The sequence below is a fragment of the Epinephelus fuscoguttatus genome, linkage group LG23, assembly GCF_011397635.1.
Source record: "Epinephelus fuscoguttatus linkage group LG23, E.fuscoguttatus.final_Chr_v1".
Lineage (NCBI taxonomy): Eukaryota > Metazoa > Chordata > Actinopteri > Perciformes > Serranidae > Epinephelus > Epinephelus fuscoguttatus.
Window position 1 is genome coordinate 9,896,961 of NC_064774.1, and position 14,626 is coordinate 9,911,586.

A 14,626-nucleotide genomic window follows, 5' to 3' on the forward strand; every position below is an offset into this window, starting at 1 on the left:
GCTGTATATACATAACAACCTGCAACTAACTCTGCTTTCACTTCTGCAGCCCGGGCTCTTCCAGAGCATTCACACTTCACAGGAATGCCAGTAAATGCTCGCCACCGAAATAGCTGCCGCTGCTGCTTCAGTGCCACTTTGAAATGAAAACAGGAACCCCCTCCTGCCCATATATACAGACATACACACACTGACTTGACAAGTGCTGTTGTTGTGGGTGCGAGACGGAGAGAAGAGGGCCGTGCCAGCGCTTCACGAGCCTTGTGGTTAAAACGTTGAGAATTTCCCCATTATTTGTGTGGCGCCGTCTGACTAAAAACCACCTGATGAGCTCAGCAGCAACCCTGCATCAAGTTGACCAAACCAACAGTGTTACTTTGTCTCTAAATACTCGCCACTATATCATTTCCCTTTTTTCATCGAGATAAATGTTTCGTAGCATTCAAAGGAAAATCAAAATGGAAGTCTGCTTTGTTTTGAGAAAATTAGATTCTTTTTAAAGCCTGTTCTAATTTAATTGACTTATAGCTCAGAATTGTGTAAAACTTGAGCTAACTTGCCATTAAATTAAACATGTTTTGCAAATATGTTTGTTAACCAGGTTATAAGTCATGTTCCCCATCTCAAAGTCAGTGGGTTTTTGGTTAGATGCCTGAAATAAAGTCTGTGGTTAACATATGCCTCTGACTTTCACGTCGTGTTGTATGACAAAATATGTCGGTAAATACCCCACAAGTGAACTTCGAAGTTTACAGTCTTGTTATAGTGGTGACATGAAGGCCCTGCTGCGTCAGCCTACAGAAAAACATCATCCCTGGAACACTTTATAACAGTTAATCTGAAGCTAAAGCTATGATATGGTTAGCTTAGCTTAACAGAAAGATTAGCTTTGTTAGACTAGCTGTTTTCCAGTTACCAGTGTTCATGCTAGGCTAAGCTAACCATATCATCGCCTTAGCTTCTGATTTAATTGTTATAAAGTGTTTCATGGATGATGTTTTTCTGTAGGCTGATGCAGAAGTTAGCATTTTAATGATTACAGAAGCCTACATGCCATCGCCATAAATACAAAGCTAAAGTTTTACTCAACTTTGAGTTAAACATTAGCAGATGTTGTGGCTAGCCATAACATCTTTTGTGTGTGTTTATTCACTTCAGTGTAGAAAGTTACCTGCATGAGTAGAACATTATAACTCACTAATTAAATTTGAAGCTAAAGATAATATCTGGTTAGCTTAGCCCAGCATGAAGACTGGTAACTGGAAAACAACTAGCCTAACAAAGCTAGCTAACAAATTCTCATTCTTAGCTCAACATTGAGTAACACTTAAGCTAACTTGCCATAAAGGTAAACATTTTTTGGAAATGTGTTTATTAGCTTAAATGTCGAGAGTTAGCCAGATGGGCAGACAGGATAACATTATAACCATTGGAATGTGGTTAGCTTAGCCTAGCATAAAGACTGGAAACTGGAAAACGGCTGGCCTAATAAAGCTAGCAAGTAGCCTGAAGTTGAGTAAAACTTGAGCTAACTTGCCATAAAAGTGAAAATGCTATGTTAATGTGTTTATTCACTTTAATATCGAGACTTAGCTAGATGAGCAGAACATTATAACTCAGTCAAATTTGAAGCTACCTATGATTCAGTTAGCTTAGCCTTGCAGAAAGACTGGAAACTAGAAAACGGCTAGCCTGAACATTTTTTTTAATGTGTGTATTCACTTTAATGTCGAGAGTTAGCTAGATGAGCAGATGGATACGATTGTAACTCTATTAGATTTGAAGATAAAACTATGATATGATTAGCTTAGCCTAGCATAATGACTGGAAACTGGAAAATGGTTAGCATAACCAAGCTAGCTAACAAATCTGCCTACCAGCACCTGTAGAGTTCACCAATTAACACATATATTTGGTGTTTACTCCACACAAAAACTATGAAATGTACAAATTACAATTTCTGCAATATAAAAAGCAAATTTGTGAACTTTAGAAGCATTTTTTGTTCATGTTTGGATGGGCTAGCTGCTTCCTGCTTCTCAAAGCTAAGCAACGTTGGCATTTGACATTGTTCTGACGTAGAATTTTGGTCCCCTTGCATCTAAGAAATGTGTCATGATTTACCTACTTCTGAATATATATTTAATCACCATCAAATAACTTGCCAAACATCCTGTGTTTGTTTTTACTTTTCTGTTTATTCTTTAATCACATGTATGTGAAAATGTGAAAAAGCCTTTAATGATAAATAACCAGCCCAGAGAGGTCAGGCCGTGTACAGTCTGCATATGTAGCAACAAAAGTGGGTAAGCTATTGTAGGTCATGCCATGATGTTTTCTTCACCTTAACCACATTTGTTTGTGCCAAAACCTAACCACCCGTTAACCTCAGTGTTGTCACAACACGAGGAAAACTAGTTCTCCATGTGCTACATGTGAAACATACAAATGTAACATATCCATGGGGTGCAGTAATGTACAACATTTATTGTATTGAAATAAATTAACGAGATTGTGCGTTCACATGCCCAGAATGTGATCTAACATGAGATGAGTTGTTCCTGTATGAATCTTATTATTGCTCATATTGATACTCGAAACAACACTGGGTGTCCATCCTGTCCCACAGTGGTATATATTCTCATCTGTCTCAGCAAGAAAGGGAATTGTGCCCTCCCTTTCCTTGATTTCAATATCCACACAGTTACATGGAAACACATTCACCAGAAGATATGTTTAAGTCCATCCCAGTCATTTTAGATCCAAAGGATGGAGGGCTGTTGGCAGCATAGAGGTCCTAGAGGTGGCCTGAAGTCTTGAGTTTCCCTGAACCAGCCGGGATATAGAATAAGAGAACTGCCCACTTTTTCTGAAACCACATTGTCTTCGGCTGTTGACCATTGATCAGCTCCACATGTGCTCTCCTGGCAAGAGGTCAAAAGAAACCTTCACGTATTCTTATGTCCACGCGGTTCCTTTATTTCCTTCCAGGCCTGAGTTGAGCCACATTCAAACGTCCCTGTGGCGGCCAGGATCCTGACATTGACCTGCTTTTTCCCCATCAGGCATTGTCCATATCGCCTTGACATGAGTCTGAGTCATGTGAGGAACTCCTGACTGGGATCGGCCTTGTTTCCTCCTCCTCCTCTGGGGCTTGTGAGACTTGTAGGGAGATGATCGTCTGTGCCGTCAGTGTCCGCTCCCTGAGGGGAAAAAGACAGTAGAAAGAACTTTAAATAACACTACAGGTTTGGGGGTGGACTCACGAGTCCCCTTTCTGTTGTTGTGGTAAATGTGAAGCATGCTCAAATTTCCAAAACACACATAAGGGAGGTATTTTACTACAGATTTATCCTCAAAATGTGCAGCAAATGTCAGTTTTAATTAGTCACAGTGGGGGCAGGAGTCATAATGATATTGAACCATATGCAAATCAAGTTTCACACATTCTCTTTATCAAGTCTTTTTCCTATGAATCACCCTTCTTCAAAGACTTCACTTTTACATTTTTGACTGTTGCATTCAGCACTTCTTTGCAGTGTTTTACATAAAGTTGTTCCATCTTTCTCAAATGTTAGTTGGTTTTAGTGGGACAGAAGACACAAGATCTATCAGAGACCTTAACTGTGTGGACCAATCTTAATGTTGAAATGTGTTTTAGTTAGGGCTGTCAAAATAGCTTGTTAATTTCAATTAATCAGTCAAAATGCCCGGGATGCCCTTTGACCTAGTGTGTCACTGAAGGCCACAGTGGCCTTGTCACATGATGGAGGCAGACGAGACGACGCTGCTCGGCCCTGTGAATGGAACATTTACATTTAAAAAACACCCAGATGGAACTGTTGATAGGAGCACTGTTCTCTGCAGTTTCTGCAGTCAGGAGTTTTCGTACCATCGGAGGACTTAAAGTCTGAAATACGACCTCAACGCTAAGCATTAGCAGCGAACCCAGAGGTCCGAGCAGTCAGCCTCGTCTAGCCACACTCAGTATATACAGTAAATCAATTGCCTATTTTCGACCTTTTGATGTTTGCTGTCCTCACTCATCTTGACGAAGAGGCAAATCCAGTCTCGGCAGCCTTGCACTGTTGAGATATACACAGGTTTCTAGGATTTAAGGACCATTGGGGATTAGCCCAGACCTTCCCAGATCCTCCACTGGCATTGTTTTGATAATTAAACTCTATTTTGATGCTTTTTTTTTATGCACTCTGGTACCTTATTGACATTCAAAGTACAAAAAAAAATCCCAGTGTGAGTCAATTTATTTTAATTGTGACATATGAAATGGTCAGCGGACTACCCAGTGCAACCCGGTCTCATTTGGAAGTCGTAGAAATCTGGCGCTTGGACAAGGACGTCCGGTGTCACCAACGCAAAGGCTGTCTTTTTACATTTGCATAATACATGGCCAACTGCCGTTTTGATTTAACGGTGCCTGGCAGTTTCAGGGGGAAACGCGGCGGGACAAGGATGAAAGTTCATGGGTCCAACATCAACTGACTTTCACCCAGGAAGGCGGTGGTCGCTTCCTGCAAGGTGGTAAAGCCAAGCCCTGTTTTTTTTCCCTAAACCCAACCACATGGTGAAGCAAAAAAAACGCATTTTGAAAGAAGACAATGCATGTAACAGGCTGAAGTTGACATGGCATCCTAGAACGTCAAGAACCAACGCACCCAGGGTACCTTGCACGTCATATCTGGACGTGAAAAGTCCGTGACCAAACATCAATATCTGACGAGGTCGGTGTGAGAATGTGTTGCCCAGTAGGACTGCACATACTGCGATTATTTTGACAGACACAGCGATATGAGTTGTGATTTTAGTGGTCATTGTAATTTTTGCATTTAATTTACACTACAAGAACATAAAAATGATGATGATGTGAGTTTTGCTGGGGTCTGAACCGGACAAGTGCGTTTCCTTATGTCTGGAATATGATTTTTAGGTTGGAGCATCTCTGTCACACCATGATGCCTCATTTCTAACAGTATGTTGTCATACAGTTTTACCTTTATCAGAAAATTAAAGCCCCTGCAATTTAGATGCTGCACTTGGCCATACTATGATTTCAATAATATTTCAATGAATTGGCAGCCCTATGATCCAGTATCCTATCACGGGCCAGATTTGGCCGTGAGTTGAGTATCACTGCTTTCAAGTATTCAACAGCATAATCGGTTTACTCAACTCAACTTTATTTATAAAGCGCTTTAAAACAACCACAGCTGAAACAAAGTGCTGTACAGTGAGATAATAAAAAGCAGTTAAAACAATAAAAACAGCAACAAACAAATAAAAACAGGGCTAGGTCTCATGCTGGGTTAAAAGCCAGTGAGTAAAAGTGGGTTTTAAGGTTGGTTTTAAAAACAGACAGTGAGGAGGCCTGTCTGATGTGCAGAGGTAGATTGTTCCACATTTTTGGAGCAGCAACTGAGAATGCACGGTCTCCTCTAAGCATTCGCTTGGACCTTGGTACCTCAAGGAGCAGCTGATCAGCTGACCTGAGGCACCGGGCAGGGGTGTAGAGGTGAAGAAGCTCAGAGAGGTAGGGCGGGGCGAGGCCATTTAAAGATTGAAAAACAAATAAAAGGATCTTAAAATGAACTCTACAGTGCACAGGCAGCCAGTGGAGGTAGGCCAGGATGGGTGTAATGTGCTCTCTCATTCGTACTCCAGTCAGCAGACGAGCGGCAGCGTTCTGAACTAACTGGAGACGTGCAAGCAAGGGAGGACTGGCTAACTCCAAAATAAAGTGCATTGCAGTAATCCAGCTGAGATGTGATGAAGGCATGGATTACTGTTTCAAAGTACTGATGTGCAACAAAAGGCTTCACCTTGACAAGCTGCCTGAGGTGAAAGAAACTCGACTTTACAACTGCACTAATTTGGCGGTCCAATTTAAAATCACTGTCCATCTTAAAACCCAAGTTAGTAACAGTAGACTTCGCATAAACTGCCAAAGGACCCAGATCAACAAGGGAGGAAACACAGAGCCGCTGGGGCCAAACACCATCACCTCTGTTTTTTTCTCATTAAAATTTAAAAAGTTTAGGGCCATCCAGGCTTTGATGTCTTCAAAACATGCCAGCAGGGGTTTGAGGGAAAAGGCATCGCTTTTACTCAGGGGGACATATATCTGGCTGTCATCAGCATAGCAATGAAAAGTGACACCATGCTTTCTGAGGATAGACCCTAGGGGAAGCATATACAGGGAGAAAAGCAGGGGTCCTAAAATTGAACCCTGTGGGATCCCATATATATATAGCGGAGGAGGATTCACAGGCACCAAGACCAACACACATAGTCCTGTCGGCTAAGTGGGACCTAAACCAGTCCCGGGCGCTGCCACCAATGCCCACTAGCTGCTGCAGACGTTTTAACACAATGTTGTGGTCTACAGTGTCAAAGGCAGCGGTCAAGTCAAGCAGGACAAGAACAACATAGTTGCCACTATCATTTGCCATTAAAATGTCATTAAAAACTTTTAAAAGGGCAGTTTCTGTGCTATGCAAAGTTTTAAAACCAGACTGAAAAACCTCCATAATATTGTGATCGTCAAGGAAAGTTTTTAGTTGTGTGTAGACAATTTTCTCCAGGATTTTAGAAACAAAAGGCAACTTGGAGATGGGCCTGAAATTTGCTAAAACAGTGCTATCTAGGCCAGGCTTCTTCAGCAAAGGTTGTACTACTGCATGTTTGAAGCTTACTGGGACAACACCATCTGTGTGCTGTCTCATATTGGCTTCTTCTAAAGTTATTGTTGATACTATGGGAAATATGTTCATTTGCTTTGTTGGGTAACATTCTTATATCTGTACGATATGAAGCGTCAGCCAGCTGCTGGTTTGCGGAGTTTAGACTCTAAACACGGGGAAGCAGCTAACCACTGGCTGGTGGTGGCTTCACATTTTCTGTAGATATGAGATTGGTATCAATCATCTTACCTGACTCTCATCAAGAAACTGAATGAATGTATTTCCCAAAATGTGGAACTATTCCTTTACTTTATCGGGATCTGTTCATAAAAGATAATAAGTACGATCAGCAGAGCACTCAGCGCTTTAATTTTGGACAGCAAAGTGTCATTTTCTCTGTAAATGAAAGTGTTTGGATAGATAACAGACACGTAGGCTGATCAGACAGTAATTGAATATAATGGGCACAAGACGAAAGTGATATCTGTACCCTTATCTTATCCACTGGTTCCCAACCTGGGGGAGGTGTTGCCAAAGCTTTACAGGTGTTCAAACGGCCTTCTTGATTTAAAAGGGGGGTTATGAAACTTTAAAAAAATATAGAGCAGGTCTTTATCTCATCCTTTTACTCATTTCTGTAAAGAAAACAAAATAAAACTGCTCTTTTAAAGTTGATTTATCAACAACAAAAAAGCCTCTTAAGTATGTATGATAGTTTAGTTTTTTAAAAATGCATTATACAGTCACAGAATTGTAAAAAATAAAATAAAATGAAAAATATATAAAATATAAACAAATATATTGTATGATATATAAATAAAAAATATAAAATAAAAGTAAAACTGATCTCTGATGATTCACAGGAAACAGTCTGCTCCAAATTCATCCAAATCGCTCATTCTACACAAACACCCTGCGGTCACTGCGTTCACTATTTGGGTTAATTTTACAGTTTATTAATAGTTTGTATTGTCATGCACTGAATATAATATAAAATATGTCACTTTCTCAGGGGTCATCAGTTTACTCAGTGACAGAAAATGGCTCCCTTACAGAAAAAGGCTGGGAACCACTCGTCTGCTCTGCTAATGGCTCACTGTCAGCTAGAAAACGAGATGTAGGCCACCCAGTGGAACCACACACACTGTGTCCAGTCATTTCATGTGACTTTGTGCGACAGTGTTTACTTAGAGAGTGGAAATGTCCTGGATGTCTCTTTCCCACTGGTGTTGTTTCCATATGCAGATGTTCACACAGGCCCACATGTATATTTAGAAAAGACTGTTTTTAAATTCGTCCCACTTTGTGACAACCTGTGGACGTTTAATGTGAGTGTTTTTTTAATTACCTATAAGCCGGTAATCTCTCAGCTGATGACACTTAAGCTAATAAAGTATTGTCGTCATGTTTAGCTGACTGTGCAGCTGCAGACTGGATGACTAGAAAGTGACGGCAAACGATGCTCACATCAGTAAGTCATTAGTTACATGCAAGGACGTAAGTAGGATTCACTGGAAGAGGGTGGGACATTTAGAAAGGAGGGACTCAAGGATCCCCCCCCAGAATAGTGTTTTTGAGGGGTTGAGCTCAAATGCACATGTTCTACGTCTCCCCAGAAATCTGTGCCCATGGTAACCACTTATACTCTTTATAAACATGGATGTATTACTGGACTCAAGGATCCCCCCCCAGAATAGTGTTTTTGAGGGGTTGAGCTCAAATGCACATGTTCTACGTCTCCCCAGAAATCTGTGCCCATGGTAACCACTTATACTCTTTATAAACATGGATGTATTACTGAACAGGTCTGGCAGGCACAGGCCCAGGGGACAAAAATGTTGGGACTGCAAAGAGACACAAAACAACTACAAAGACACAAATACACAAAAGACACAAAACGACTACAAAGAGACACAAAACAACTACAAAGAGACACAAAGCGGAAAACATAGAGACACAAAACGACTACAAAGAGACACAAAACAACTACAGAGAGACGCAAAATGATTACAAAGAGACACAAAGCGGAAAACATAGAGACACAAAACGACTACAAAGAGACACAAAACAACTACAAAGAGACAAAACGACTACAAAGAGACACAAAACAACCACAAAGAGACACAAAGCGGAAAACATAGAGACACAAAACGACTACAAAGAGACACAAAACAACCACAAAGAGACACAAAGCAGAAAACATAGAGACACAAAACGACTACAAAGAGACACAAAACAACCACAAAGAGACACAAAGCAGAAAACACAGACACAAAACAACCACAAAGAGACACAAAGCAGAAAACACAGACACAAAACGACTACAAAGAGACACAAAACAACCACAAAGAGACACAAAGCGGAAAACATAGAGACACAAAACGACTACAAAGAGACACAAAACAACTACAAAGAGACACAAAACTACAGAGACACAAAATGACAACAAATGACCCAAAAAACAACTTCAAAGAGACAAAACAACCTCAGTGACACACAAAATGACCACAAAGAGACACATAATGGTTACAAAGAGACCTTAGCCTCTTGGGGCCCTGTGCATATCTGTGCCCAGGGCCCCATTGCCTCATAATCCGCCCCTGTTTACAAAGGGTCCCCTGTGAGAAAGCAGTACCCTGATTAATGATTTTAAAAACAAACTGTAATGGTTGCATCAGTTGGGACATACCGTGTAATGTGTTGGGTGTGTGTCCAGTTGTTGCGCACGGTCCAGCCGAGGACACTCTTCAAGTACCGGGAACAGCAGGGGAACCTGTGACTCAACTGCTCCAGAAGTTCCTCTTTACGCAAACCGTAAACAACGGGCGCAACGCACTGCGCCAAGCTGAAGAAAGCGAAGATAACCACGGCCGACAGCTCTTTGGTCTCCCGCGTTATGAGCATCTTGTTGACCAACACCGTCAGCACGTAGTTCACAAAGTTAGGGAGGATGTACACCGCCAGCTGGGTGCCGTGCAGGGCGATCGTCCTGCACCCGGCCCGGTTGCGCCGGTTCAGCACCCCTAACCGCCGCCCCTCCACCAGTATCCTCACATAGCTGTACAGTATGAGTATGGTGCACACACCGACGAACAACACCTTCTGTAGCTGGAAGTTTTTCAGCTGCTCCCGGTCACACACTCCGTTATAAGCGGCCCCAGCGGCCTGGGAGTGCGGGCGGAGGAGCAGGCTGATGGGAATGACCAAAGCCACCAGCCAGGTGACGGCACCCATCAGCCAGGGCCAGCGCCCCGCCGTGCAGGTGGAGCTGTAGCGCATCGGGTGGCACACGGCGCAGTAACGGTCCAAAGCCATGACCGTGAGCGTCAGCAGGATGTTGGAGGCGCTGCTGATCAGGATGGTGATCATGGCCAGGCAGGCGGAGCGGCCCAGCCGTGCGTCCAGGTGGATCTGGTAGTAGAAGATGCTGCTCATGCCCAGGTAAACCAGGGCGGACACCAGCAGGTGGAAGACCAGCACGAAGCGGGCATGACTCCGGAGCTGCTCCACGCGCACGATGGTCCAGTTGATGATGAGGTTGAAGAAGAGCAGCACCGAGAAGGACACGGTGGACACGTAAAAACGCACGCAGGTGTATTCCTCTGTCACCTGTAGGCCTAATGGCCCCGTGCTGTTGTTCACTGACATTATTCCTCAGCTGGGTTTGGTTGATGATGATGAAGATAATGATGATGCTGTGCGCCGCATGGTCCTCTCTCACTGCCGTCTGGCTGAAGACTGACTCAAAACGATCAACCGCTCACATCTCCCTCCCTCCCTCTCTCTCTCTCTCTGTGTGTGTGTGTGTGTGTGTGTGTGTGTGTGTGTGTGTGTGTGTGTGTGTGTGTGTCACCACATCCTTGAGACTTTATGTCTTGCGTAATTTTTTATTCTTAATTTTTAAAAAATCATAGCCAACTAAAAACATTATTCTGTCTTCACACTGAAAAGACAATTGATTTTGAAAATGGAATTACAAAGTTATCATACACACGTGGAAACAAAGGTGCTAACTAGAACCATAGAGTATTCTTTCGCTGCTTATCCCCACAGGAGAACCCTTTTTGGTTCCTGGTAAAGGTTCAGTTTTAACCCTTTTTTAGGCTTCTACCTTGAACCCATCATAAAGGGTTATACCTAGCATCATCTGTAAAAGGTTCCAGCCAGGACCCTCCATGATATGTTATACGGAGAACCCTTCCAACCAGAACACCTTCCACCTTCTTCTGGTGCTACCCAGAAGAACCCACCCAGGAGGTTCAACCAAAAAACCCTTTATATTCCAAGGATTTCATTGGGGGTTCTATCGAGAAACCTTTTATATGCCAAGGATTTTGTCTAGAACCAACCCAGGGGGTTCTATTGAAAACTATTTTGTGTTCCAAAAGTTTCATCTACAACCTGCCCAGGGGTTTTGATCGAGAACCCTTCTGTATGCCAAGGACTTAATCTAGAACCCAGCCAAGGGGTTCTACCAAAAACCCTTTTATATTCCAAAGGTTTAATCTAGAACGCATCCGTGGGGTTCTACAGAGATACCTTCTGAATGCCAATGATATCATCTAGAACCCACCCAGGGGGTTCTACCAAAAACCATTTTAAATTCCAAAGGTTAAATCTAGAACCCACTCAGGAGGTTGAACCGACATTCCAAAGGTTTCATTTAGAACCCAGCAAGCAGGTTCTACCAAAAACGGCTGTATATTCCAAAGGTTTCATCTAGAACCTACCCATGAGTTTCCACCGAAAAACCCTTTTATTTTCCAAGGATTTTATCTAGAACCCAATCAACATGCCAAGGTTTTCATCTGGAACTCAGCCAGGGGGTTCTACTGAGAACCCGTTTATATTCCAAAGGTTTTGTCTAAAACCCAGCCAGGTGGTTCTGCCGAAAACCTCCTTATATTCCAATGGTTTCATCTAGAACCCAGCTGGTGGTTCTACCAAAAATCATTTTATATTCCAAATGTTTCATCTAGAACCCACCCAGGGGGTTCAAGCAAGATCCCTTTTATATGCCAAGGATTTTATCTAAGACACACACAGGAGGTCCTGAAAATGGTAATTCACTTCATTACTTTGGGCATTAGATTAATGCCCAAACAGGTTATCCAGGGGCCAAGGGAACCACATCCAGCAGCCTTGGGGTTCATTAGGTTCCTAAAGGGCCGGGGCTGATGTGATCCAACCCACAACAATCCTAGTCTGCAGTCACGTTATAGGGGATGGAGACTTATTGAAATCACTACACTCTATATTATTTCATTGGTGCAGAAGTGTTGGGAACTGAAACTCTACATTTAAAATTACCATTAGAAACATGGGTAAGCATTTGAATATGTCAAGGTAAGAATCTTTTAACACCCCATGCTTTCAACAATTATTGATTAGCTCTCTTGAATCTTTAGTTTTACAAAGAACCCTTGAAGATCCCTTTCTTCAGCTCTTCAGGAAGAACCATTTGGAACCCTTGTTTCTAAGAGTGTACCAAAGTTGATTTGTCTCCTGCCTTAATTTTTTATTTCATGGCTGGGACTCCTTCTATCTGAAACAGTGCAGTGTGCCACTTAAACTAACTGTTGGACATATGCTGCCACCTTCTGCCCAGAGCAGGAACAGCAGGCCAATCAGAGGTGCTCTGGGTTGCATGTACCTCAAGAGGAATCATTGGGAATCAAGAGGTGTCAGGACTCCATCTACCACTGAGAACTATGAAGGTGTGTTCATCCTGCTCCATCAGCTTCATCAAAGCTAACAGTAGAGGGAGACATCAGTCTAATATTAACAGGAATGTTTGGACTGAATGTAATAGATATTTTGTCCACATTAAAGTTAAAGAAACTTATGTAAAAATTGTACACATGCCATGAATTCCTGTACAAATTTACACCTGATGTTTCCCTTTATGTTCCTTCAGCGCAAAGGAGGTTGAGTCCTTTTCTCGCCTATTTAATGTCTGAACTCATTCAAGTAACTTTTTGACTTAAATGTCCCCTTTGATCACGGAGACTCTTGGTCCCAGATACAAAAAGCATAGTGTTATTTTTGAATGTAGAGTCTAACAACAAGGGAATTGATAACTTTCAAAATAATTTTCAAAAGGTCTTATTTCTTCACTTTCTTCGGAACAAATACTTGTTTTATGCTGAACTTCAAATATTCTTTGAGTATTTTATGAGTATTTAGAAAATAAAAAGGGTTTCAAGGCAGCTCATCTCTTGAGAAACATTGGACAACCCTGGCAGATGACTTCAGTTGGTTTGCAATGACTGTAGCTACATTCAGATCTCTGTTCAATCACAGTACAAATGTACGAAGGGAGTGTACCCAGCATGGCTTTGTAAAGGTCGAAGCCTACTAAAGGGTCAAAGATGGCCAACTTGCCCTGGAATAAAGCGACAGTGATGAGTGAGGGCTTTACAATTTGTAACAAATCTCAGTGCCTTATGATGTGCAGTATCTAACGTGCGCAACAAACCACAATAATCTGCTGTTAATAAAGTTTTGATTGGGAAAAAATGCCTACACTCTCCCAATGAGGCAAAAATAATTAAAACCACCTGTGTGGGGTTTTCTACAGGTGTGCAGTGAATTTAACAGAAGTCAGGCTGTGACTCAGGGACCATCCTGCCTGCGCCTGATTGGTAACGTACCCACAGTTTATCATGGCTTAACTATATTTTTGTCCTACTTAAGAGTAGCAGTCAGTCCCTTGTGTAAGTATCACCACAGCCTCACAGGGTCGCTAAGGCAGCACCATAGTCTCAGGCCTGTTTGTATTGCTGCTCCACAATCCACAGACCTGCAGGTGGTGTCGTTACGCTGCCCTTGTGAGCCCTCAGCTTCATATTTATTTAAGTCATTTATCATTTTATTTGTACAGGTATGCAAAATGCCTGTTCACGGATGAACAACACACATTTACTTTAGGAACCATACAGCCATGAGAGGGACTTTTATGGTGCAGAGGCAGAGTTAAATGTGTAACTGGTGTGTTTCTTCCTGTAATAATTTTGTACAGTTCCACTGACTGATCATAGTAAATCACCAGTGGATTATTTAATGATAATTCCATGTACTGAGCTCCATTTGTCATGGCTATTTGATCTAAGAATAAAAGAAAATGTAATCATGATCTGTTTTTGGTGCACACGTTATAAATTGCGTCTCCCATAAAATCTACGCCTAGGGCCTCTCCAATATGTCATTATTTGATCCAGTGTGACCATAATGATTCTACTCATAGTGTATGGCAGCCATTCAGGAATAATACATTTTACTGTGTGCTATTTAATGACCTTCAGGTAATGTCCCAGTATCATTTTACACTGGGAGTAGTTTGTAGTGAATTGCAACTACTAACCACAATTTAATCGTATGTTGTACTAAATTGTTTTACTTTAAATTTTCTGGCTTTTGTTGCACAGTCTGCTGTAAATTAACCTACTTTGAACTAGATCATATAAAGCTTGATTATTAAATGATAACTCTGGCCCAGTGGCGGATATTTCTACAAACAACATGGGCCCGTTTTACAAAGAGATCGCGCTATAGGGCCACTACGAAGTCCCTTCTTTACACCGCCTTTGCTTTTTTACACAAAACCAAACAACGGTGGCCTCATGCTGCTCCTATGTGTGATTTTAGACAGTGGGACCGCATCGCAGAAGCTGTGATCTGGCAACACAACACCGTCGGCCTCTACTGTGACATATACCACTTTAGAAAGAATAACAATGGCATAATATGCCAGTGACAATCATCTCCTGTCCCTGTTATAGGATGACTTATCGCATCCTCTGCTCGGAGGGTAAGAAGCTCCTGGACCTCACATTTTTGGCCACTGTTGTCTTCTTAGAGTTAGCTGCTAACTGCTATCCGCTGCTTTTTAAATCTCCTGGGAGTGAGTAGAAAACATGGCACCTTGC

The 14,626-nt window shown here is 42.1% G+C and overlaps 1 protein-coding gene across 1 annotated transcript; it reads right to left on the minus strand.

Annotated features, from left to right (window-relative positions):
* Positions 1-1,111: 1,111 nt before the first annotated feature.
* On the minus strand, positions 1,112-10,418 carry zgc:194312 (uncharacterized protein LOC794943 homolog). The gene is made up of 2 exons (XM_049569260.1): positions 9,388-10,418; positions 1,112-3,203 (listed from the first exon to the last, which is right to left on the minus strand). The coding sequence occupies exons 1-2, from the start codon at positions 10,344-10,346 to the stop codon at positions 3,062-3,064; spliced, it is 1,101 nt and encodes a 366-aa protein (XP_049425217.1). The 5' UTR covers positions 10,347-10,418; the 3' UTR covers positions 1,112-3,061.
* Positions 10,419-14,626: the final 4,208 nt, after the last annotated feature.

Bases quoted from the DNA above. Each gene is read 5' to 3' on its own strand.
- zgc:194312 (XM_049569260.1), bottom strand. From the start codon at position 10,346: ATGTCAGTGAACAACAGCACGGGGCCATTAGGCCTACAGGTGACAGAG. The intron at 3,204-9,387 runs GTATGTCCCAAC...TTTTCCCCTCAG, and splicing joins CACACCCAACACATTACACG to GGAGCGGACACTGACGGCAC.